Below are 25,629 nucleotides of genomic sequence, written 5' to 3' on the forward strand. Positions count from 1 at the left end.
TAGGAGCTCTCTGGAGGATTTAAGTTTCTGAAGAATAAACTTAGTGAGTAAAACTTCATTAGAGTCTCAGATAGGGATCCGGGTATTCTTTAGGGTTTTCAGGAGTACTGTTGACTTGGGCTTATCATACTGTGGTCATTTGACATATCTAGGTGGAGCTTGCATAGGAGTAACCTCCAGGACAACCTCTCGACTTTATTTGAATTCTCTTAGCCACTGAAGCCTTATTTTGTTGCCTTTGTTTTCCCCCTTTTGGTCAAAAAAGTATTCATTCTCAACCCCTTGATGCCGGATCATTCCTGGAATCCATGTCCCATGTCTCCAGGGAGACTCATTCCCCTGGGGGGTCCTTTCCTGCTTTGGGGAGAAGATGATGAATTTATTTGCAGAGTTGGGCTTAGAGAGAGAAAGTTTGCATTTGAGAAACAAAAGAGGGTCTCTGGAGGTGACTCCTAGGCATAATCACAGGTGGGCTTAGCCTCCCCTTCACAACCATAAGTTTCACAAGAGCAAGGCTCAGGATCGAGGACTTGACTTAGAAAGTAGGGTCCTTCCTTCCTTTTTCAAGGAGGAAGGGGCTTGAGCATGGTTACAGGTAGAGGGGCGGGGGCTACCACAGAGAGGGACCCCTTGATGGAACAGGGTTCTGAGGGTGGCAGTGGTGGCGGTTCAGAGTGCAGGTGGAGGGACTGGTCCCGTCCCCAAGAAGGCGGCAAGGTGGTAATGGACATAGATAATTCGGGGCAGGAGGGGGCACTTTAAGAATAGGGGTGGAAGCAACAGGAGCCCCTTTGGGCCCAAGAGTTTAAGATTCTGGTGGATAGCACAGGGGAAGGGGAGATAGTGGGTCATCTTGTGCCAACACTGCCATTTCTCTTGACTTTCACACCAGTCAAGGTGACACCCTCTGCTGCTTTCCATCACGGTCTTTTCCCTCACCTGGGACACTCTCCTTATTGTCTGCCTTGTCCTCCTCCAGGAAGCCTTCCCTGACTGGTACCACCCCCTCCTCCCACCCTTCTGGCACCTACAGCTGGCTCAGCTTCCCATCCCTTCTTTCCCCGCTGCACAGAGGTCAAGCGCTCCTTCTGGTTCAGCATTTCTCTGTCTGTCTCTGGTCTTGGGAGGAAAGGCACACAGAAGGAGGTGGGGAGGGGATGGGGACCCATATGGATCTGTAAAATGGGCAACTTCTCCTTCAGGACACCTTCCCTCCCCCCACCCCCCAGCTCTCAGGATCCGCTCTGCCCACAAGGGGGTGCTCAGCCAGGGAATGCCTGGCTGGCAAGGTCTGGGCAGCCGCCCGTTGGCAGGCCCGCAGCAGGGCCCTCAGGGTCAGACCTCATGACTCCGCCCCTGGCCAGGACCTTTGCTCCGGGATCTGATGGCTCTGGCCTCCGTTGCCATGGCTACCCTTAGTTTAGGATAAACACAGCTCTTCCTTGTCCTGTCCGGCTTACTGACACCCAAGTGTCTCCCGAAGGATGGACTGGAATTCCAAGTGATTATCTCCACCTCCCTCCCCCTAGGGTGGCTCGAGGATGGTGAGTCACTGAAGGAAGTCACCTCTACCTCCTCACTCTTCTCCGGCCTGCCCAGCTGCTCCCTCCTGCCCCACCCACGTCCTGCTGGAATTGGGGACCATGGAGGGAAGGGCTGGGGCTCACCTGGGTCCATCAAACTGGGTAGGGGCTCCTATGGGGAGGAGCCTTCCTTCCTGGATTACTTCCTTCCAGTGTTTTCCTTCAATCCCTGCTATCAAAGAGCACAATCCAATCACAGCTTCCTTCCTCTCTTGTCTTCTGGATTCTTGGGGCCCAGGATGAAGGACAGAAGATAGGAAAGAAGCCATGTTGGGGAGAGGAGATAGGGGGTGAGTGGAGAAGACTCATCTGGATGGAATCGAATCATAGACTCATTCATTCATTCATTCATTCGGTGAATCAAGCACGTGCCTTGGCTGGGCGCTGAGGGAAGTGTAAGTATAAGACATGCCTCTGCTTTCCAGGGAGGTGCCTTGTGCTGGTGTTTGGGGCCTGGACTTGGAATCCAGTTTGAGCTTTATCCCTTGCTGGGCAAGTTTCTTCTCTGAACCTCAGGTTCCTCATCTGTAAATAAGGATAATGATACGGAACTCCCAAGAACTCCCAAGGTCATCGTGAGGCTGGAAGAATGCCTAATTAATAGCTGCCAGTTCAGTACAAGGTAGATGACTGTGGATCAGGTTTACAATCAGGGAGTGGGGCTCAGACATGCCCACAGGCCAGTATAACCCAGCCCAGAGGTGTAACAAAGGCCCGTTCTTGGGGACTTTGTGGGAGTGGTCACTTCGGGCAGAGGCACCTGGGGCAGGCTTCCTCCGGGGGAGGAGCCTGGTGTGAGATTTTCATTCAGTAAATGTTTGCAGAATGAATGGGGTGTACTGGAGCCTGAAGGAAGGGTAGGGTTTCAGCAGGTGCCGGTGACCGGGAGTGGAGGTGCTGCAGGGCACAGGCCTGGGGGTGGGGGGTGGGGGGGGGAGGGCGGCGGGGGCCAGGTGAAACGCTCAGTCTCAGCCGCCAGGTGAGGAGTTTGACCTTTACTTTGGAGGCAGTGGGAAGCTCTGAGCTGGGGAGTGACATGATCAAAGCAGAGTTTGTGGATCAGTCTGGCTGGGCACTACTGGGAGAGGACATTTTGGAGTAAGTGGGGAGGGGTGGAGAGGGACAGGAACACAAGGGACAGAGGGAAAGTGTGTCAGTCGGCAGTAACGTCCCCTCCCTCTTCCCTCTGCAGAGGGGCCAGCTTCACATCAGCAGGTCTCCCCGGGCAGGTGTCACCTGCCTGCGAGAAGGGGGAGGGAACATAGCAGGGAGGTGCAGAATTTCTTTGGGACACAAGAACCAGACAACACTGCCTCCTTTCTCCTATTCCTTCCTGGGACCCCCACCCCCACCCTGCCCAGCTCACCGTGATGAGGTGGGAGGGGGAGAGGAAGACTGGCCTGGAACTTGGGCCACGGTCCCTTCCTTTTCTGTCTCCTGCTCCTGTCTCCTAAGATGGAGGACGATTCAACTGCAATTTTTAAAACCAAAAGAAGTATTTGATGGTGAAAGAGAGAGAACCCATCGGGACCCAGGAAGAACTATGCATAAACCCTAGAGCTCAGAACCCTAATTTCTATAATTGAGATGAATGTGTCATCTAGCCCCAAACCCTAATTTTCCTGGGAGGAAATTTCTGGCCTGGGGCTCACAGGTAGGAAACTGAGACCCTTAGACTTCATTGGAACCATTCACCCTGCTCCCTCTCCCCCCCCAGCCCCCCCCCCCCACCGCTTCTGCCAAAGAGATTCCCCTTTGTTCCCATGTCATTACCGGACCACACACCCTGGAGTAACTTGGGTATGTGCACCCCACCTCCACCTCCCACCCCCGCAGTCCCCAGCCCTGACTCAGCCTGTGTTCCTGGGAACCCAGAGATAGCTATCCTAGAAAATCAGCCCTCGGGAGGTGAGGAGATAAGGTTTATGACCCTCGACAGGCTCATTTTTATACTTCTGGCTGCATTCCTCCTGGTCCCGGCTTACTCGGCCCTTCCCAGGAACCGCGGGACACTTTTTTTTTTCCCCAAACCTGCTCATCACTTCCTCCCCCAGAAGTTGTCTCTCCACCATCCCGGTTTCCCTCCCTCTTGCACTTTGAAGCTTACTGCTCCCAGTCACCTTTGTTCCTTGGCTTTGGGGCAGGCCCGACCAGGTCTGAGCCCCAGTGAAAAGTGGCCCAGGCCAGCTCTTTCAGAGGACCATTCCCCTCTTCCCTGGTCGCTCATTTCAATTCCTAGTCCCTTGGGTTAGTGAGTCCTTCCTCAGTCTACCCTTTTGCTCCCTTTTGGTGCTTAGATGTGGTTGTGTTCACTGGCAGCAGGAGGGAGCTAAGGTAGACTCTGGAGCACAGGAGAGAGTGTGCTTCAGCACAGGAGCCTTTACCGGAAGGATATGGAGATGAAAAAGGAAGGGTGAATTCTTGGAGGCTGGGGCATGGTTCCCCAGACCTCCCAGATGGAGAAGAGGTTGTACAGTATTATCTGTCACAGTAGGAGTCTTACACAGGATTGTGATGGGTTTTACAGGGATCAAAAAAATCTTCCAAATCTTATCATCGGATAATTTGTTTTATGCATGAGAAAACCAAAGCTTAGAGAGGTTGTGACCTGCCCAAATGAAGTTTGATTTCAAGTTTAATGCTTTTCCCACTATACTGTAATTACTTTGGGAAATTGAAAGTTCTAAACCCCAAATTAATTTTAATTAATAATAAAAATAATATCAAGGTATTTTAGAGATAAATGGTCCTACCCCCTCATTAAACAGATGAGGCAACTGTAGCTCAAGAGAGAGAAAGTGACTTGTCCAATTGTCGGAAATAAAGTGGTACCTGTAAGGGAATAAATGCTCTCTCGGTTCTGGAGGAGAAAAGAATTTATTTACGATCTTGCAAGATGGGGCGTCCAGCCAAACACGCAGAAGGCTGGCGCGCCCGAGGAAGAGAATGGCGATGTTTAAATCTCCTATTCCTAATTCGCAAGTCCCTCCCCTGTTTCCCCATTGACTGGGTACTACAGAGGTTACAGCCTATCCGAGAACACTAACTAATTCATCTTTTGAGATTTTAATTTGTACAGCCAATCCCAGAGAGCCAACTAGCTCATTATTGAGATTTTGAACTGATTAGCCAATCCCCCCCAAATTTTTATTTTTTTGCTGTGAGTTCCTGCCTCTGATACTACCTCATGTCTCTTTACATCAGGCAGATTCTCTCTTCTCTTTGTCTGGGGCTTGTTTAAACTGGTTTTGCCTCCATTTCCCTTATTCCATGCTGTCTCTATGTGAAAACGAAACTTATTCCTTTCTTACACAATGACACACAGCAATTCAGAGACTGAATTGAGACTAGGCCTTGGGTTGTAATTTGTGCATTTCCTGCTACTCCACTTTGACCCAAGAATTGTTTAAATGCTCCTCAAAACAAAAATTAATTTTAATTTAATTTAATTTAGTTTTAATCACAAATCCTAGAGCACTTTGGAGGTGGTAGCAGGGCTTTCCAGAAGTGAAAGAACCTTTATAACATGCTCTGATATGTTCTAACAATCACATTTCATAAAAAAATAAACAAGTGAAAGGACTTGAGGGTGTGTCACCTCACCGGATATATGGAAAGGGTGGGGAGCAGGGAGGCCAATCTCAACTTCCCTTGGCCTCCCCAGATCAGCCAGGCTACTTCTGCAGACCTTGTCTTCCTTTATCAGTCATGCTGGCAGATCAGAGAGAAGGCTTGAGTGCTGGGCCAGAGAATCTGCAGTCCTGTCTCCTGTCATTCAGCCTGTCTCTGGCTAGACCAGGGGAGTGGGAAATGTAACTTTGGGTTTTGGAGCCAGAAAAGCTGCGGTTGAATTCTGACCCTGGTACTTTCAGAACTGTGCGAGCTTAGGGAATGCATTGAAAGTTTCTGAGTTTCAGTATCCTCATCTGTAAAATGAGGATGTTTGTAATTTCCTCATAGGTTCAATTGTGAGGATTAATTGAGACTATAAAAGCATGTGGTGCAGGGAGTGACTGGCATCCGGGACTGTCTTCCAGGGACAGAGAGACGGACGTATCAGGCAGGGAGGAGAGCACATGGCTTTGGAGGCAGACAGGGACCAGTTCTGACTCTCCCAGAACTATTGGGCAAGCTACATATTAACTCTAAGGCTCAGTTTCCTCAGTTCTGAGATGGGGATAATGCTTATTTCAGTAAATTGCTGTAAGGATTAGAGGCTGTAATTATCACCTTAAGGGAACTCCTAGACCATCAGGGTGACTGGACCCACGCCCAACCCCAGATCCTTGCAGGGGATGCCTAATGGAAGGCTCCAGGCTAGAGGGCCTGGGAGGGCAAGTCTGTCTGGGAGGGCTTCCTAGAGATGGAGCTTGGGGTGTAGCCCGGCTGGAAGGACAAAGAGGGGAGGGTCTCTGGGCCTGCGGACTGTATAGGTGGAGAGAGAGCATGTGTTGGAGCTGGCTGCCAAGTGAAACAGGGTCAGGCCGTGGAAGAGCCGGGGTGGAGGGCGAGGAAAATGTGCGCCATGGGCCACGAGCTGTGGGCCTGGGAGGAGGCCCGAGGCCAGGGAGTTTGGCTTCCGCGACTGGACACTTCTGAGTCAGAAGCACTGATCTGGGAGGGAAATGGCCCTTCTCTCCTCTTCCTCTCATGCTCTGGAAGCTGCTTCTGCTGCTTGAGTTTCCTTAGTGCTCTCTAGCCGGTCACCTGGGAAACCCGGGCAGGCCAGAAAGGAGGGAAGGTTGGCGGGAAGGGGTGGAGGAGGGGTGCCTTGGGGAATAGATGGCCTCAGCTTGGAGTCACGTCGGGAACTCACAAACTCGCACTGAGCTGTGTCGCCATGGGAGCCTGGCTAACACATCCCCGAGGCTAAACTGGCCTGATCTGGCCAGGCCCAGCCCAATCCCACACTCAGGCCAGCAGATTTCCCATAAGACCTCTGAATGGGTCGGTGTGCCCCTGTTTGGGTTTACTTTATCTCCACTGAGAGGCAGGTTGGTTACTGGGTGGTAGGTGGGGCTTTCCTTTAGGTGAACTGCTTTCTCTCTCATATCTTGATCTCATACAGACACATACATACACATATATGATGAAACGGCTGAGTCAGCCTTTTGTGAATTCATTCAACATGTGTTGGTAGAGTGTGCTTAGAGCAGTACAGCACTTCTCTAAGGCTGTAGATAACGCAGTCAACATGACAGTTAAGCTCCCTGCGCTCAGGGGGTTTTACACTTTGGTAGGGAGAGGTCCCCCAAGTCCACCAGAACTTAGGGAAGGTAGGAGAGGTAATTTAGGTGCTCAACAAATTTTGGTTAAATGAATGAATGTAATATATATTTTTTGAATTGATGAAATAAACATGTTTTTGGATCATTTCCACATTACTGCTTTCCTTGATGGAGAGAATTGGAGGTTGACTCTATAAAGCAGCATCACTGAAAGGAGCATGTTTAAGCTTTGGAATTGTGTCAAACTTGGGTTCGAATCCTGATGCTATCAGACCAACTGAAAGACCTTGAACTTTAGTTTCCTTGTCTGTAAAATGTGGATAATGTTACCTTCCTCATGGATTATTTTAGGATTACAAATAACATATGTAAGAGATCTGATGCTCTGACTCATAGTAGGAATCCAATAAATGGGAGCCACCAACACTGTCACTGTCACCATTACCATCATCAACATCATCATCATCATCATCACGACCACCAGCATCATCACTGGTGTGGGAAGGAGCCCTGGGTTGAGAGTTAGAGAAAGGAAGGGGTGTCAGTAGGCAGGGCTCAATTTGCATGGTTAGCTCCCTAAGAATTGGATTTGCAAACTTCTGCTTTGCATAGTGGCAGGTTTTTGTATGTTATCCCTTTATTACTTCAGATGGCTCCTAAAGACCCCTCCTCCTCCTTTTAGCCCTTTGCCACCTCCTTCCAGTTACCCTCAACCCTTCTTAGCCAGCCCTCTCTCCCACCTGAGCAGCTCCTGTGGGCCGGGGCAGGCATTGCAGAGGACACAGAGGTGTAGGGGAGGCAGTGCTGTTTTGCAAGGAGGTTATTTCATGTAGGGAACACCAGGACTTAAACTCTGACAAGATAGAGGTGCCAAAGTGGGAACCAATACAAAGTCCTTTGGAAGCAGTGTGGAAGATGGTGAAGGATGGGGGAAAGCTGCCTGGAGGAAGGCTTCAGGAAGGGAAGGGGAGAAGCCAGCAGCAGTGACGGGGTGAGAATCAAGCTAAGGTATATTGGAAACCTATTAAGATCAGGCCCATTCCTTATCTGATGTTTCTATCAGTTCCCTGAGGTAGTTATTATCCACATTTTAAGTTGAGGGAAAGGAATTGCAGAGAGGTTAAGTAGCTTGCTCAACTTCACACAGTTAGGAAGTGGCTCTAAAATTCTTTCGAATAAAGTGCATCTCTTATAGCCAGCAAAAAAAAAATTCTTTCGATTGCACTCCTGTCCTTTGGCTTTTGGTCATCTATGGTCATGGAGCAGTAGAGTATGAATAAACAGGCTTGGGGTAACGAGTCCGAGGGAGGATTCTGACGGGGTTCTGATTCCAGTTCTTCCCTTCACAGCTGCATGAACTTGGGCACAACTGGTTGGGTTTTTATGAGTTTAAACGACATGAGGTGTGCAGGGCACACAGTAGGGCCTCAGGACATGTTTCTGAGGCTCCAACAACCCATATGATGCTCCAGTCCCCTGAACCTTCTGCTTGACCCCTTCCTCACGAAGGGGAAGCCACAACTTCCCACATGAGGTAGCCTCCACTTTCACAAAGCTTGAACTTTTGGAAAGTCCTTGCTCATAGTGAGCAGCAGTCTTCTCTCCCCTGGGACTCTTTCCTTCCGGTTCTAGTGGCATGCTTTGGCCCGCACAGATGAGTGGCCCGGCATCTGCTTGCACTCATGCTGGGAGCCGCCTCTTTTCAAGGCTGGCCCTCCCGGCTGTGTCTTGGTGGAACATGGTTTCCATTTCCCTCCCAGTCCCAGACATCCCATTGCATTGGCTCCCATTTGTCCAGGTCCCTTCTTAGAATCAGACGAGGGTGAAACACTATTCTCCAAGTGTGGCATGATGAGCAGGGGAGAAAATGGGCTTGCCCATGCTTGCTTGCAAGCCAAGGACCACGGTGGGCTTTGTGGTGGCCTCATTATGCCACTTCTGGTGTGGAGGGGTGTGTGTCTGTGGGATAAACAGAGATAAGGAGGCAAATATTAACTGTGTGCTCAGGGGAGGGTCCATACATGTTTACTCTGGGCTGGTGCCCTGCCAGGCAGTGGCTGGCACATAAATAGGAAACAGACAAGTCACAGAGAGGAACCTGCCTTGTCCTCTGCGAAGGTGCTAGGGCTCAAAAAGGAGCTGCCAGAGGACATCTGAGTCACGAGCTCCAGTTCTCTTCCCTCCACCTTGGACTCACAGCCATGCAGTCAATTGCCACATCCTGTTCATTCTTCCTTCTTATCTTTGCTTGACTCCATCCCTGTCTCTTGAGGCCACTGCTTCTCCTACATTACAGCCTCATTACTTGCATTCTGCAATAGCCCCCTTTCTTGTTTCCTGCCTCCAAGTTTTGTCCCTACCATACAACTACATTCCTCAGCTCTCTTAATTTTCCTAAAGCACTGCTTTAACCATGTCACCCTCCTGCCTCCACACCGTCAGTGGTCCCTGAATAAACTCTAAACTTCTCCATCTGGCCCTTGAAACCCTCAGTAGCTCCCTATCACCTGGCCTTTCTGCTCTGTTCCATAGGGATTCTGCTCCTGGTCAATGGCGTATGGCATTCCCAGAGTTTTCCATCCATATCTTACTTTTCCCAGCTCAGCTTGCTCGAGCCCAATCCCACCTCAAAGGGCTCTCCTCCTCCCCTGAAGTTTGAGAGCATATGTTCAGATCACTTGTATCTGATATCAATATTTTATAGATAAGCCAGGTAGTATTTCTATTTATATAAAGGCTCAATGTATACACTGATATCTTTATACCCTTGCAGCTCTCTAGGCTTCCACATCTTCATTTGTGTACATTTGGGTTAGTGTATGAAGTGAACATCTGTTGTTTTTGCCCCTCTTTGGGTGACTCACCTTTTCCTGCCCCCTTCTCTTTAGTATGGGTGGGGCTGGCTAATGATCTAGTAGAGTTGAAATTGCAGATTGATTCAGGGATGAAGATGTGACCCAAGTCAGTCCAATGAGAGTCGGCCTTGGAACTACAACTGGAAGGATTGGCAAAGAGGCACAGACATGGTCTGCTGGAGAATGAAGCCCACACAGAAGAAAACAGGAGCAGTAGAGAAATACAGGGTCCCGACGACATCACCAAGCCCCTGGATCCAGCCATGCCAAAAGCCAAATGTATCCCCGAACTTCCCAGTTATGTGAGCAAATAAACTCTCTTTTATGCATAAGCCTGTTTGAGTTGGATTTCAGTCACTGGCAACCAAGAGTCCTGAGCAAATTATGAATCTGTGGGTTTGGATGATACGGTGTGTGTGTAAAGCATGAGATGTGCATAGGAAGATGTGTGCCCATGGGGCTGATGGGTTGGAGATGTGAGGGGTGGTTAGTCCTCCTGTATGTGTGTCACTGGGCTGTGAGGCAGTTGGGTACCCTGGAGTACCGGTGAGGGTGAGGGCACGTCTGTGAGAGGGGATGCAGACAGATGTAGCTATGAGGGTGTGTGTGTACCTAAGTGTGAGTGTGATGGGGATGAGAGTGTGTGGTGTAGGCTGAGGTCGGGTGTGCATAAAATGAGGTAGGAATGTGGGGGGTGGTGGTGCAAGTTTGTTTTGGGGCAGAGAACCTGGCTCCTGTGTGACCTGAGGGCAGGGTCTGAGCTTTGTATTTAAATATATCCCAGAGAGCCCTTAGCAGGTGCTCAAAAACACCTGCTTATCATTAGCAGCTCTACCCACCCCCCCAAAGAAAGAAAAAAAAACCTCATTGATTGTAAATTCTTTACAATCCCGGAATGATATCTAGAATCATAAATCTTTGTTGTTGGCAGTTGGACATATCAGCGACTGTTTAGCTAAATTCCTCAATCAGAAGAGGACACTGAGACCCAGACACGGTGGGAACAGGTGTGGACAGGGCTGGCCTTGGGGCTGCTCATCTTGAGGAATCCCCCTTTATCTAACCCCCTCCCCATGGGTTGCGTTGCTTTTATGGTGGATCATTAAGCTTATTAACTTCAGGCCTGGGACTTGTGGCTTCCAGCTCTGATGGGTGCCCTTGAACCTAAGCCTTCTGTCCAAGGCAGGCTGGACTTTAGCTGTTTGCTCCCCATTTGTTCCCATTCCTCCCTCAACTCTTCACTTCCCCCCAAAAAAACTGGACTCCCTAAGCCAGAGGGTCCCCACCAGGGTGCGTGGTCACGCTGGCTGTGCTGAGAGTGTGTGAGGCCTGGTCACAGCTGGTCCCAAGCAGACCCTTCCATTTACCCAATCTACCCTGGCTGCCATACACATACCATTTTCATGTGGGCCATGACCATTGTAAGGGTAAATACAAACTCAAAAGAAAAAAAAAAGAATTAATTTTCCATGGGATAAAAAGGTACTTGGTTCCTCTTTCCTTTTCATTTCAGCCTTTACTTTAGAAAACTTGTAATTATAAATTCCTAGGCTGTCCCTTTGAAATGTGCATAATTGTTTTGTTAAGCGATTATATAAGCCCCTTGCAAATCTCACAACTCAAGACTTTCCTCAAGGATGGGAGCCATTTCTTTGAAATGCTATCACTAAGGAAACTTCCAGTAGCCCTGGGCTCTAAGTTGCAAACCTGTCTCAGGGTCATAAGGGTATCTTTTTTTTTTTTGGGGGGGGGGCAGTGCTGAAAACAACACAGATTTATTATCTAACAGTTTTCAGGGTCAGACATGCAACACGTGTTCCATTGGATTAAAACCAAACTGTTGGCGGAGTTGCATTCCTTTCTGGAAGAACAGGAAGAACTTTTGCAATGTCTTGAGGCTGCCCACAGTCCTTGGCTCATGATCCCCTTCCTCCACCTTCAAAACTGAATCACTTCTCTCTTCTGTCCTCACATCTCTATCTTTGACCACCTCTGGGAAAGAGTCTCCACTTTCAAGAACTCATGTGATTAGATTGGGTCCACCTGGAAAATCCAGGCTAAAACCCCCACTCCCCTCCACCGCCAAGTTCCTTAATTTAATCACATCTGCAAAGGCCTGTTTTGCCAGGGAGGGTGCGTAGTCATGGATACTGGGAAATAGAATGTGAACATCTCTTGGGTGGGCGGGGGGCATTCTGCCCTTTAAGCAGGATTCCCAAGTGCTCCTTAGGAAAGGGGTCTTATTGCCCATATACCGGATGCTGGACTAAGCAGGTAAAATCTAGGTATATGTCGAAAATTCAGAGTTTGATCTTTGAAGTTCTTCCAACTCATCCATATTGAGTAATGATGATTTCCTCAGTAACAGAAAACTCCAAGCCGGCCGACTTACACAGCCAGGAGGCCGTCATCTCACGTAGCAATGCTAGTAGGGCAGTTCCAAGGTGGGTCAGTTCACAGGTGAGCTCCAGATTCACTGAGGTTCATGCCACCTTTCCATTCCGCCCTCCTTGGCACATTGGCAGCTCCCCTAAGATTTCTGGAGAACAAGTGTATAATGAATTGAGACTGCTTAGCTACATAAAAGAAGTGAGCTTTCTTTCTGTCTGTAATCTCTTTAGTGACGGCCTGTGATGGAGCACATTCTGGTTTAATGCTTATTCAATCACATTTTTTTTCCCTTTTTCTACCTTTGTGGAGAGGTTGTCTGTGTTGTGAAAAGATTTTGTGTTTAATTATATTTCCCCAAACGCCATGGAAAAGGTTGAAGATGGCCCAAGCAGTGGTGGTATCTCCAGGTGAGGTGGACTGAGATCTGGAGGCCGGGAGAAGGTGCTCAGAGGACCACCCCCCTGCCCATGTGTTTCCACAGCCCCCCTCAAGGTTGTGTGCTGCTCTCTTCTGTGCCAGGTGTGGAAGGGGCATGGCTCCTTGTTCATCAAGAAAGCAAGAAAGGGGCCTTTTTCCTCACCGGGGGGCTGGCATGGGTACCTGGGCTGGCATGTGCTCCACAGGGCAGGCCCTGATCTGAACTGCTTGGCAAGTTACAGGTATCAGGGCATTCGAAGGTTCTGGTCCTACCCTAGGAGCTATGGGTTTTCAAGGGAGTGCTGGGGGATGTTGTTCTCGACCACAAAGGGCTCCCCTCTACAAGTAGCCCTAGATTTCTCCAGGACCTTGGGGCTGGGGGAAGTGGGCTGAAATGGAGACTTGAAGGTTTTCATCTTAGACAAGACTGACTTCAGGTACCACTGAGGGAGAGAAAGCTCATGTCAGCAGCCTTCCCCACTCCAGGGGTCTGTCTTCTGGCTTCTGCAGGGAACCTGTGAGCCCAATGTCATGATTCTGCTCCTCTTCTCACCAAAATATGCCTGTCCTCACTCCCCTTCTTTCAGGCCCTGCCCCCTGCTAGGTGCCAGTTTTCTGATCTGAGGACAGTCTCTGGGCTGTTAAACCACCATGTCCTTTTCCTTCTCCTCTGTTAGCGTACTGGAAGTTTGATGTAGTGGTTAGGAGTGTGGACAAAGAGCCACATTGCTGTGTGACCTTGGGCATGTTTCTTAACCTCTCTGTGCCTCAGGTTCCTCATCTGTAAAAATGGTGGTTATAGCACTTTCTTTACAGGGTTCTTACAAAGATTAAATGAATTAATGTTTGCAAAGCATTTTTTATACCATATAAGTGTTATTATTACAGTACTAGCATAAGTGGCATTATATGTCTATCTGTCTCCTTTCAATGTACAGGCCTTTAGGAATGCCGTTTCCTCAGAGCCTTCTTAGCACGCGCCCAGTATATAGCCAGTATATGCTGAATTCGTGACTCAGGACCCCTGATGGTCACTTTTCAACAGGGACCTTCAGGATATATGTTGCCTTGGCCAAAGGATGCTCCTACCTGTACCTAAATGGTTAGACAGCAACCGAAAAGCTCTTGTCCCAGAACTTTCTGATTAGTGCCTGATAAACAAATGAGTGGATGAATGAGTGAATGGATGAATAAAAACAGGAACGAATAAAGGGCCTCGGCCCTGCTCCCCACTCCCCACCTTGGCCCTCAGGTCGCCCAGCAGGAACTTCTGAACAATAGGCCTCTAGACAATAGCTCCATTGCCAAGCAGCTCAGGCTATCAGTAATTCTCAGGCCTGGGGTGTGGGGGGTTTGGGGGTAAAGCTGTAGCTGAGCCCGCCTCCTGCCTCCTTCCTCTTCCTTCCTCCCTCCCGCACTCCTGTCTACTCACCTGCACACACCTTTAGGAAAGTATTTTTCCCTGCCTCGTGTCTGCAGTAGAGCTGGGGGGAGCCTGTGTGACCCCTCCTTAGGGCTCCGCCAGGGACCCATTTATGGTCCTCCCTGTGCCCCCATCTCAGCTTCTGAGGTTTCCTAGGAAGCCTTCTTCAGTGACGCCCTGCCTTCCTTCTCCCGTCCCCAGTGACTGAAACATAATTGGATCCCTCCCCCAGGCTGCACTGCCCGTCCAAGGGTGGCCCTTCTGATTTCGTAGCAGTGCATTCGAGGGTGACGGGAAGAGGGGTGAGAGAACTCATCGTCGCCAGCCTGTTGGCTTTATTGCTGTTTTCCATAGGCTTTAACCTTGCCGTTCTTCCCCATACTTGGTCTAAAAAGGTCTAATCACATCACCTATCAAAACTGAAATTCAGAGAACGTTCATGGATATCTAATCTTCTTTGTGTAAAACTCCATGTTGGTGGGACATGGATAAAAGGTTCTCAGAGGTGGGAAGATCTGGGTGTCGTACCCCAAGCCCTGACCTAACGTAGGAAGCCTCCTACGGCAAACACAGTGGACGGCTGGTGAGTAAGCCTGGGTGTCAGCACGTCTAGGAACAGCAGTTTGCTGTGTTCCCATCCTGGATGGCTTTAATAACCACAGCCACCCTTCATAATGAAGACGACAGTCACCATTTACTGAACATTCACTAGGAACAATTTTGGCCTTGAGGCACACAGCACAAAACCAGCAATCAAATTCACTTGGTTATTCATGATGTGGCTTGCGGATGGGTGTACCCACCAGCTGTGGCTTCCCATTGAAAAGAGCTGCTCTTGCTGCCTCAGTGCTAAACTCAGCTACTTCCACGCCAACAATAGCATTTTAAGTTGCCTCATTTCTTAAAGTGATCTCGGTGCTTTGGGGGCAAGGCCCTGGCTACTAACTCAGAGGCAGGGAACCCCTTTACCTTCAGCATCTAAGCAAACTCTTCCTTTCTATCCCTGTCCCCCATGCTGGCCTACAGAGTCCTGCTTTATATATGTGGCTAATTTCTGCTTTTGTGGTGCTCCCCCCCACCTTAGAAAACAAACAGCTTTATTGAGCTGTAATTCACATGGCATGCAATTCAACCATGGAAAGCATACAGTTCAGCGTACTGTCTAGCAATCACCCTTGATACCCGCATTGTCCCCAGCTCTAGGCAACTCCTAATCTACCTTCTGTCTGTGGTTTTACCTATTCTGGACAGTTCACCCGAAAGGAATGCTAGAATATGTAGCCTTTTGTGACTGGCTTCCTTCACTTGGTGTATTCAAGGTTAGGCTGTAGCATGGATCAGTACTTCCTTATTCTTGTTGTGAATAATATCCCATTGTGTGGCTGTACCATTGTTCATCCATGGGTTTGTGGTGGATCTCTGGGTTGTTTCCACTTTTTGAACGTGGTGTCTGTGTCACGGGTCCTGATCACTGAGAACTTGTTCTGACCACCTTTTCTGATGATGATTTTGAGTGCTGTACTGACAGCTACCCTGCCTGCCCCCTGCCTGTCCAACCTTGACAGAGCTGCCCAGGGCTTCAGGAGCTCCTTAGAGTGAGGAACTGACCCCTTCTCTTGGCTGATGGGGAGTTGGTGGAGTGCATCCTCTTCCCCTGTGCCGCTCTCCAGGAAATGTGGTTTTGGGGCAGTGTCCTCTGGGTGGGCACCGGCCCCTCCACACCTTCCCTTTTGTGTGGGCAGGCAGCCGCATGCAGACGGCAGTGGACAAGGGAAAGCCTTACAATGACTTGCATCTGCGGCCCAGCCCCAGTCTGGCTTTGTCTCCCCTCACCACTTGGCTCTAGTTCTTGGGGCCTTTCCCTTCGGTCTCCAGGGAACCGCAGAGAGGGCACCTCTGCCCTCTTCTCCTGCACGGAGCCTGTGCTTGGGGCATGGTGGAAGAAGGTGGCTGGGGTCTCTTGGCAATAGGGAACTGATGAGATGCAAACACCCACCCAAAGACTTCTGGCCCTGGGTTGTTCTGGGCTGCGCCAGCGAAGAGGGACTCTCCTTGGGTGAGATCCGGGCCAGTCCTCCAGCCTTGCACCCCCCCCTTGTCCTCATCTTACTCACGAGCCATTCCTGGAACCAAAGAACCAGGTGGGTGGGCTCAGGGGGCTGGAATTTCAGGAGGGGGGGCTCTCTGTGCTGCCTGAGCCAGAAGGTCTCTTCCCTCTGAGCTGCACCCCGCCAGAGGTCCCTTAGACCACAGTGTGGGGGAGGAGAAGGGGGAGCTGCCTGTTCCCCTTCCAGAGCTGCCATACCTGTCTGACCAGCCCCTCCCTCTCTCCTTCCGCCTTCTCTGTCCCTGGTCTGGCGGGAGGCCCATCCCCACCCCCTTTAATTGCTGGGAGGGAAGTCTCTCAGCCGGGCCAGGGGTGGGTGTTTGTTTGGGAGGGGGTAGCAGGACTCAGATCACTCTTTGGAAAATTAAGCTTTGTTCAAAGGGGCTGTGAGAGGGCCTGGTGTAAACAGGCACTAACTGGATCCCCCCCCTTCCCCGCTCCTGTTCAGCACTATCAGGAGGCCCCAGGGCCTGGCACAGGGGTGGGGAAGGGAGAAAAGAGGGAGGGGAAAGAAGGAGGTGGCCATTGGGTGGGGGTGGGGGGTGTCTCTGGATTTATCTTTCTGGAAGGGACTTGCAAGTGTGTCCCTTTGCATGTGTGTGTGTGCACACACGTGCGTGTGCAAGTACATGGTGTGAGGAGAGCTTGCATATCTGTCTCCGGATACATGTTTGTTCCCCAAGGAGGGAGGTTGCAGGCCTCTGTCCTTTTGGCGATTGATTGTCCCTCTGGGTAGGGGTCTGTGTGCCTGTCTCTGGGCATCTCTCCTGGAGAAGGATGGGGTGGGGGGAAATCTATATCTGCCCTCCTAGTAGGGGGTCATCCCCCTTCCTTGGCTGGGCACTGTGTGCTGCTTTTCCCTCCCCACCCCCTGTCCTGGGGATCTGGGTGTCTGTCACCTGTTGACCCCTGTAGTTAAGATTCATCCGGTCCCCACTTCATGCCCTGCAGTATCTTTCAGAGAATTCAGCCGTCATCAGGTAATTGCAGCTGGAATCTCTGCCTTGGGGACCTGAACTTCCCGCCTTCCACCCACGGTCGGTCTGCCCCACTCGGCCCCACCCAGCGCCACCCAGGCCTGGGGTGCCCTGTTTAGCTCCCTATTCTCTAACCTCACAGGTGCATGCAGTGCCCCAGCCTGCTCTCCTGACTCACTCTGATAATGGGTTCCACGAGACAGGTGCAGGGACTCTTTCCTCCCCCTCCTCTGGCCAGTTGGGGGCCTGGGAAGAGGAGGGTCTGGGGGCTGCAGACTTGCACGTCTACAGTGCCCCCCTGCACCCCCACATCCTTTCTCACTTATCCGCCCACTGGGTGTTCTAGGATTGACATCCCCAAAGGGGCATGAGAACAACAAAGACCCCCAAACCAGCTCCCCTCGCCTGTGTTTCCCCCATCCTTCCCTGCCCCTTTCGCCCTTGTTCTTTATTCTCTGTTCCCTTCAGCAGGACTTACAGTGTTCAGTCTGGCCCAGGGATCCTGAGATCTTGGGAGGAGAGGAGAGCACTGAATTGTGCCAGGAAAAGTGCTGTCTTGGGTCTCACTGTATCTTGTATCTACTTACACAGAGGGAAGACAGCCAGACGGTGTGTGTGTGTGTGTGTGTGTGTGTGTGTTCTTTATTCATTCCACAAATATTTACCAAGCCCCTCTTGGGTCCCTGGCACTGCACCAGGTGCTGAGGATATAGAAGTAACAGAGCAGAGACAGACACATGGTTGACATCGGGTTCAAGGTTTTGGGGCACAGTCTGGGCAGACCTCCATAATCCCCCAAAGTGGGGAGAAGAACTCAGGAGGGTATCTGTGGGGTGCCAGATGTTCGGTGGAGACCCAGATGCCAGGGATCCCTTTTCTGCTGGGGCCAAGAGCTTCCCAGTTCTCTGGTTTACACAGGAGGGAAAGAGCCAAGAGCCAGGAGTCAGGGTTCCAGTGGCTGGGTGACACTGTGCAAAAACCTCTTTGTTATGGAGAGCTCCTACTAGGCCCAGCAGATTCCTTCCAGTTTCACATTCTCAGAGTTGCTCTTCCCCAGCTTTCTGGGGCAGTGCCAGAGTGGGCCCCTGGTGGGAGCAGCTCTCTGCTGCCCCCACCTGAGTCCTGCCTGGAGGTGGCAGGTGTCGGGTTAGGCCCAGCCCCCTCCGTGCCTAGCCACTCAGGTACGAGGCTGCTCCCCCTCCCCTTGGATTGAGCTGCCCTTTATAAAGGGCCATCCCTGGGAGTTGTCCCCCAACCCAGAAGCAGCAGTGCTCGGCTTCTACTCTGATTTCTGGTTTGACCCGCTTGCCCACTTCTTCAGCCTCCACCATGTCCATCAGGGTCACCCAGAAATCCTACAAGGTGTCCTCCGGCCCCCGGACCTTCAGCAGCCGCTCTTACACGAGCGGGCCCGGCACCCGCGTCAGCTCCTACTCTCGGGTGGGCAGCAGTGGCAGCAGCTTCCGGGGCAACCTGGGTGCTGGCATGGGTCTGATGGGGGGCTATGCAGGGGCAGGGAGTGCCGGGGGTATCACAGCCGTCACGTTGAACCAGAGCCTGCTGAGCCCCCTTAAGCTGGAGGTGGACCCCAACATCCAGGCCGTGCGGATGCAGGAGAAGGAGCAGATCAAGTCCCTGAACAACAAGTTTGCTTCCTTCATCGACAAGGTGAGGTCCCCGAAGGTCCACACCCTCTCTCAGGGCCACGCCGTCGGTGGCCTCATCTCCAGCCCCCCGCTGGCCCTCCTGATGGGCTCCACCCTCCCTGGCAGCCTTCTCCCCCACCTCTGACTCACTCCTTGCACGCACTTTGGTTGGGGCTGGGGCAGGAATGGGGAGAGGGTCTGGACGGCTTGGTACTCCAAATCCTGGGGCTTCCTCCCGACTTGACTTCTGAACTTTCTGTAAGGGTTTCGTCCTGGACTAGTCCCAGCCGTTAAGCTGAGGGGTGGGAAGGGAGCCCCTTCCTCCAGGTTCGTTCCTTTCTCCTAGCGCAGCCCTTCTGGCCCCCCCAATAGGGTCCCGGTGCTTAAACATTTTTTTTTTCCTCCAAATACAAGATTGATAGTATTGTAGAAGGAAGCGGGTATCTTGATTCAAATGGGCAACTATTGATTGAGGCCCTTGGGCCCCAGGACCTGCGTGTGGGGGCACGGGGATGAGTCATAACTTGGTCCCTGCTCTGGGAGCCTGCAGTGCGGATGGGGCGGGGTGGGGTGTGGCACGGCCAAGACCCTCCCTGAGAGGGGTGAGGCTCTGTCTACATGGCGGATCTCTTAGCCCCTGAAGCGGGTGTGTGTGTGTGTGTCAGAGGTGGGGTGGGGGAGACTCCTGGGCTGGCTTCGGGACAGCCTCCCTCCAGGATTCAAAGTCCTCTTTGGTCTCAAGCCCTGTTAAAGCCCAGAGTTTATGGCTTCAGATAAAGTGTGAGCCAACGCCCCTCTCCCCACCTTATCCTTGTCCCCTTTTACTTTTCCCTACCCTGGCTCCACCCCAATTGCCTGGCTCCACTTCTTCAGATAAAAATCCAGGCCGGATTTTGCAGCCTTAGGGGCCCCAAGGCCCCTGCGGGCTGGAGGATTGGGCCCCTCCCTGCTGACTGGCTCCTCAGAGGCATTGTGGGAAAGGAAGGAGGGAAATCCTGGGGCAGATTAGAGCCTGTAGGAGTTGGAGCCCCCCCCACCCCTTCCTTGGAAAGGACACTGCCCTGTTCTTTATGGGGGCTTGCTGTTTCCTTAGCTCTCTAAGCACCCATGCCTTTACTTGACTGCATTTTACCAGCTCTGGGGTTCTTGCAGTGAGTTGTTAAGCACAGGCCCTCTAGTCTAAATTTCTGGGTCACATCTGGCTCAGCCATTTTCTTATCTGGGTAACCTTGATCAATCTGATGTCCTCGTTGATAATCCCTAGTAGATCAAAGAGCTTTTGCCTATTCGAGGATATAATGTATGGAAAGTACTTAGCAGTGCTCTGGCCCACATTAAGTAACCCTTTAAGACTAGATGTTATAATTACTATTATTTTTATTTTGGGGCGGAACGACGTGAAGAAGAAAAGTATTTACAAAGAGGGGGCTGTGGGGTCTAGACTATACCCTTAAAACATCCTCCTTTTCCAAGACGACCCACTTTTTAGAAAGTTACTACTTTGGGTTGAGTAAAAAAAAATTGCATTCTCTCTGTCATGCTCTTATTTGGTCTTAAGACTTGGTTTCTTTGAGCCCAAGGGTCCTAGGACATTTGTGTTTGGGGTGGAAAGGGAGGCTTGTGAATTAGGGGATGAAGTGGGGTGGGATGGGGAGACCTTCTCTGAGGTGCTCTTTGTCTTTGGACAGTTTCTAGCAGATACTGAAGAATCTCAAAGTGAGTGCTGTGGGGGAGGCGGGAGGGGTCTTCAGTTTGCAGACAGACCTCTTTTGTCTCTTGTCTCTTTCCCTGGCTAAAAGTGACTTGGTACAGAAATGGGGCTCAAGGCCTGCCTGAGTTCCTTTAGGCCTGGGCAGAATTGAGGTGACTCGGGCTCTGAGAGAGTAAGCAACTCAAGGTTATGCAGACAGGTTAGTAGCAGGGTTTAGCTAGAACCTGAGTCTCCTGTGTCTTCACGGGGGTAGGGGGTAGGGCTGAAGTTTCCCTATAATTGCTGTGAGTCCCTCCAAAGTTACTCTAAATAATAATAAAGATGATAGTACCATTGACATTTTCTTTTACAATCTCATGTAAAGTGTAAATAAGAGCATCTTTAGAAAACTTGGCTGTTTTTATTGATCTGTAATATACAAGCTAAGTAAGACCTGTTTAGTCTGCAAATATAACTTCAAGTTAAGTTCTTAGGCTGCCCTCCCCTCCCCCTGGGACTCTGAGCCCTGATGTAGATCTTCTTGATCCCTCCTCCCTCATGCAGGTGCGGTTCCTGGAGCAGCAGAACAAGATGCTGGAGACCAAGTGGAGCCTCCTGCAGCAGCAGAAGACTGCTGGGAGCAAAATGGACAACTTGTTTGAGAGCTACATCAACAACCTTCGGCGGCAGCACGAGGCGCTGAGCCAGGAGAAGCTGAAGCTGGAGGCGGAGCTTGGCAACATGCAGGGCCTGGTGGAAGACTTCAAAAATAAGTGAGGCCCCCTCCCATTTGTAGTTATCTGCCCCGCCCCGACCCTTGGGACCAGAGGCCAAAGTACCCATGGCCCTGTGCCTCAAGGTTATGCAGTCCTATAACTATCCCAGTGTAATTGTTAATAGCACCCCCTTTTAATCTCTGAACGATCAGATTGGGACAATAAGCTATACGGTAATGTTTAGGTAGAAAATCTAAGATGGGAGGTAGCCAGCAGGCTTCAGTTTTAGATTTCCAACCCTAGCTCTGTTTATTCCAGCCAACCCCAGAAAGCTCTAGCTGAGGTCTCATGTCAGTTTCTATTGCTAAACATCCCAATCTACCCAATCCACTGTGTATTCACGGATCTGGAGAGAGATTTCCCGTTCCAGGCTGCTCCACTGGCTGACGATAGCATGGAGTGGGCATGTGAAGAAGGTAGCTGGTCAGGTTGGGAGGAACAGCCTCATATCCTGCATTTCCCATGAATTGAATTTTCTAGATATCCAATCCCCCTGCAAGAGACCCAGGGTAGCCTTACCTTTGCCTTCATCTCTGAGTCTAAGTTTTTTCTTCACCAGGTACGAGGATGAGATCAACAAGCGAACAGAGATGGAGAATGAATTTGTCCTCATCAAGAAGGTGAGGGAGTACCCCTGTCCCCAACAAGACAGTCAAGACTGGGGTTTAGAGACTTGGGCTAAAGAAGACTTTCTGGGTTCTGTCCCTAAGTGTTTCCAAAGGGTGGGACAAATTCATTTATTTCAACAATTGAGTGCCTCCTAGGTATGTAGCATAAACAGGTAGATAAGAGCAGAGAGATAGCTAGGTGTATTTGGACAGAACTCTGGACATCGAGGTTGGAGGTCTGGCTATAGAAAGCTTCCTGGGGGAGAAGGAGGAGGGTGTGCTGCAGGAGGCAGAGGTAAGAGGGTGTGGGCTGGGGATGCAGGTACAATGCAGCAGAGGCTGAGCTGGAGGACCAGACCCTAAGGTGGGGGGTGAGGGTGGGGATGGCAGTTAGCCAGAAGGTCCTGAAGTCCCGGCCATTGGGCAGATGTTGGGGAGCCCCCATGGGTTGTGGGGTTGGGTGTGAACATCCAGCTCAGGCTCTCTCTTACCCCCATTCCCCCCAAGGATGTGGATGAAGCTTACATGAACAAAGTGGAGCTGGAGTCCCGCCTGGAAGGGCTGACCGATGAGATTAACTTCCTCAGGCAGCTATATGAAGCGGTAAGGTCTTGGTGGGGCTGGAGTATCAGAGTCTCCCAGTCCCATTAGGGTCTCCCCACCCTGGCACCCAGCCACAGGCTCCTTCCAGCTCCCAGCAGGCTAGCAGACAAAGGCCCACCACTGAATAATTACTGCTACCATTTCTAGCCCAGCATGGGTTCTCTATCTCTTCTATCCCTTGTGCATGAGGGAAAGTTCATTATCCCATTTCACAGATGAGAAAATGGGCTCATAGGAATGAAAGTACCTATCATACAGAAACCCAGCTGCAACTCAGGCCCACTCTGTCCCCAAGACCTTTGGGCCTAATCTTTGGCCCATATTGGATCCCTCTGTGGCTTGGTATTGGTTGCCAAGAGGATGAATGGCCTCTTCCCCTTGGTTACTCAACCAAGGCCAGGTTTCCTTTTACACTTGCGTCACTTCAGCTTTACCTCACTCCGTATTCCAGGCCTTCTGTGCCCTCACTTTTGCCTGTTCCTCTTCTGTTGTCCCTGCCTTGTCCCCTGAGGAAGGCCCTCCTGCAAAAGGGCGCTGCTATGGGCGGGGAAAAAGTCTCACCATCTCCCCCTGCCTCCACAGGAGATCCGTGAGCTGCAGGCCCAGATCTCGGACACGTCCGTGGTCCTCTCCATGGACAACAGCCGCTCCCTGGACCTGGATGGCATCATCGCCGAGGTCAAGGCCCAGTATGAGGAAATCGCCAACCGCAGCCGGGCTGAGGCTGAGAGCATGTACCAGATCAAGGTGAAGAGCAGGGTCACCAGGCTAGCCTTTTCCGCTCTGGCCAGTACTGTGCCCTAGTCCACGAGGACTGTGCTGTGAGCTGGGCCTGCTGAATGGATGGGGAGCTCTGTCATCCTGGGCCTGGAGGCCTGGGAGGAGGTCTTCAGTGGTGTGTGGGTTGGAGAGACGAGATGACCTGGAGGACATCTTGGGTCCCACAGGCAGCCCCTCTCAAGCCTCACTCCTCCTCTCTCTGCAGTACGAGGAGCTGCAGACGCTGGCCGGGAAGCATGGGGATGACCTCCGCCGCACGAAGACGGAGATCTCTGAGATGAACCGATCCATCAGCCGGCTCCAGGCTGAGATCGAGGGCCTGAAGGGCCAGGTACAGGCTGGTGGGGGTGGGAGGGCATCCATGGGCACCTGGGTGAGAGGAGACAATGTAGGAAGGAACAAGGGGCCTGGGGCTCTGGGAGAGAATCCTAGACCTGAGTTTGGGGGTTGGAAGTGAGCCACAGTCCAGCTTCTGACTGCACCTGGGAAGCTGAGGGATGATGCTGTGGTCCCTGGGGCCATGACGGGTGAAAGGGGACTGGTGTCCAGGATGGGTTCCCCAGCACTACTTGATTTCATCTGTCTTATATGTCAGGATAAAATTTGGTTCTGGAAACCAGAGATCTGGTCCAGTTAGGGTGGCCATAATAACTTAGTGTCACAGCTGAGACTGGAAGCTGTCTGGTGGAGGCTCCAGCTCCCCGTTCTCATCTGCTTCCTGAGTCCTGCTAGTGGTGTTTTCTTTGCACTGGGACTTACTCTGGGAAAGGGAGCCCGGCACAGGGAGAGGAGGCACACCAGACTCCCATTGACCTGCTTCGCTGTCTCCCACCCCCCACAGAGGGCTTCCCTGGAGGCCGCCATTGCAGATGCCGAGCAGCGTGGGGAGCTGGCCATTAAGGATGCCAATGCCAAGTTGGCCCAGCTGGAGGCTGCCCTGCACCAGGCCAAGCAGGACATGGCGCGGCAGCTGCGCGAGTACCAGGAGCTGATGAACGTCAAGCTGGCCCTGGACATTGAGATCGCCACCTACCGCAAGCTGCTGGAGGGCGAGGAGAGCCGGTGGGTGTAGAGGGGGTCTCTGACGCTGGCCCTGGTGCCCCAGTCCCTGGGATCTAGGTGCTGGCTGTAGTCCCCTTGGGACTTGGGTTCTGTTCTCCTGGGACAAGAAGGGCCAGAAGTTGGTCCTGATTTCCCCTTTGTCCTCTTGGTACAGGCTGGAATCTGGGATGCAGAACATGAGTATTCATACGAAGACTTCCAGTGGCTACTACTCAGGTGCATGTCCCGGGCTCTGCAGATCAAGGGCAGGAGGGCAGGAAGCCATGGACTTAGGAGGAGACTGTGCCCAGTTTCTTGTGCCCTGACCTTATCTTGAGCAGTTGGCAGAGAGCCCAAGAGAAGGAACAGGACACCTCTTCTTGGGGGCAATCCCAGAGTGATGGGAGACACATCCAGGACCCAAATGATATATTTCCTTGTAGAAAGCACCCAGGTAACCAGTGCAATGTGCCAAGAACTGTGGTTTATTTTCTTTTTTATATAACTCCTGTACAGTTTCGTTATTGTACAGATTAGAAAGCTACAGATGAGGAGGTTCCATTAAAAGACTTGGCCAAGGTCACATAGCTAATACTGAAACTCTTTGCCCTGACAATTCTGGTTAGCAGTAGCTGGTCAGGCTAACCTGGGCTGGATTCCCTGTTCCTGGGTGGGGTGGGGGCTGAGCAAGGAGGGAGCAGAGAAGAGGGGTCATGGGGCCTGAGGCGGGGAGGGGGTCCTGTGCTTACGTGGCTGCCTCTGTCCCTGATCAGGTCCACTGAGCCCCGTCTTTGGAGGCATCGCAGGCACTGGCAACAACTACTCCTTCAGCTCTGGTGGGAGCCGCACTGGCTCCACCAAGGCCGTGGTTGTGAAGAAGATTGAGACCCGCGATGGGAAGCTGGTGTCGGAGTCGTCTGATGTCCTGCCCAAGTGAACTGCCACTGCAGCCCCTCCAGGCCCACCCACCTGCTGTGCTGCCCCAGAGCATGGGGACAAGGAGCTGTGCAGGGGGTGTAGGGAACAGGAGACCTGGGGTACCCCTTCTTGCCTATGTCCCCATTTAGAAGCCATTTCATCTTTTCCAAAATAAAGCCTCAGTTGGCTCTGCCAACTGACCTTGCTGTGTGTGCAGCTCTTGTCCATCGGGTTGGGAGAAGGAGGTGGTCTGGTCTCTGTCTGGGGCTGAGAAACTGGGGGAGGTCTGGCAAAGGGCTTTCCGGGAGGGAAGGCTGGTCTGCTGCAGGCTGTTTCCAGAGATTCTTTTGTTGAAGCCTGGTGACACCTTGTCCATTGCCATAGAGTCAGGGTTCTCTAGGGAAACAGAATCAACAGGAGATATCTGTAAATATGAGGTTTTTTAAAAGTGTCACACGCAACTGGGGATACGTGAGTCCAAATTCCCTTGGGCAGATAGTGAGCTGGTAACTGATGAAAGTCTTCAATGAACTCCCCAGGAGAGGCTGGATGGCTGAAGAAGTGAAGGTTCTCTTCTCCCTTAAGT

At 51.5% G+C, this 25,629-nt stretch overlaps 1 protein-coding gene and 1 long non-coding RNA gene across 2 annotated transcripts; both read left to right on the plus strand.

Annotated features, from left to right (window-relative positions):
* Positions 1-1,453: 1,453 nt before the first annotated feature.
* LOC119541535 lies at positions 1,454-9,897 on the plus strand. Its single transcript, XR_005218302.1, has 3 exons — positions 1,454-1,544; positions 1,822-1,978; positions 9,730-9,897. It is a non-coding gene; the product is annotated as an uncharacterized LOC119541535 (long non-coding RNA).
* Positions 9,898-18,227: 8,330 nt separating this feature from the next.
* KRT8 (keratin 8) lies at positions 18,228-25,253 on the plus strand. Its single transcript, XM_037847164.1, has 9 exons — positions 18,228-18,649; positions 20,882-21,090; positions 21,653-21,713; positions 22,209-22,304; positions 22,887-23,051; positions 23,290-23,415; positions 23,926-24,146; positions 24,301-24,362; positions 24,899-25,253. Exons 1-9 carry the CDS (start codon positions 18,311-18,313, stop codon positions 25,060-25,062), a joined length of 1,443 nt encoding a protein of 480 aa, XP_037703092.1. The 5' UTR covers positions 18,228-18,310; the 3' UTR covers positions 25,063-25,253.
* The last annotated feature ends 376 nt before the right edge of the window (positions 25,254-25,629 follow it).

This window comes from Choloepus didactylus, chromosome 8 (assembly GCF_015220235.1).
Source record: "Choloepus didactylus isolate mChoDid1 chromosome 8, mChoDid1.pri, whole genome shotgun sequence".
NCBI classification, from domain to species: Eukaryota; Metazoa; Chordata; class Mammalia; order Pilosa; family Megalonychidae; genus Choloepus; species Choloepus didactylus.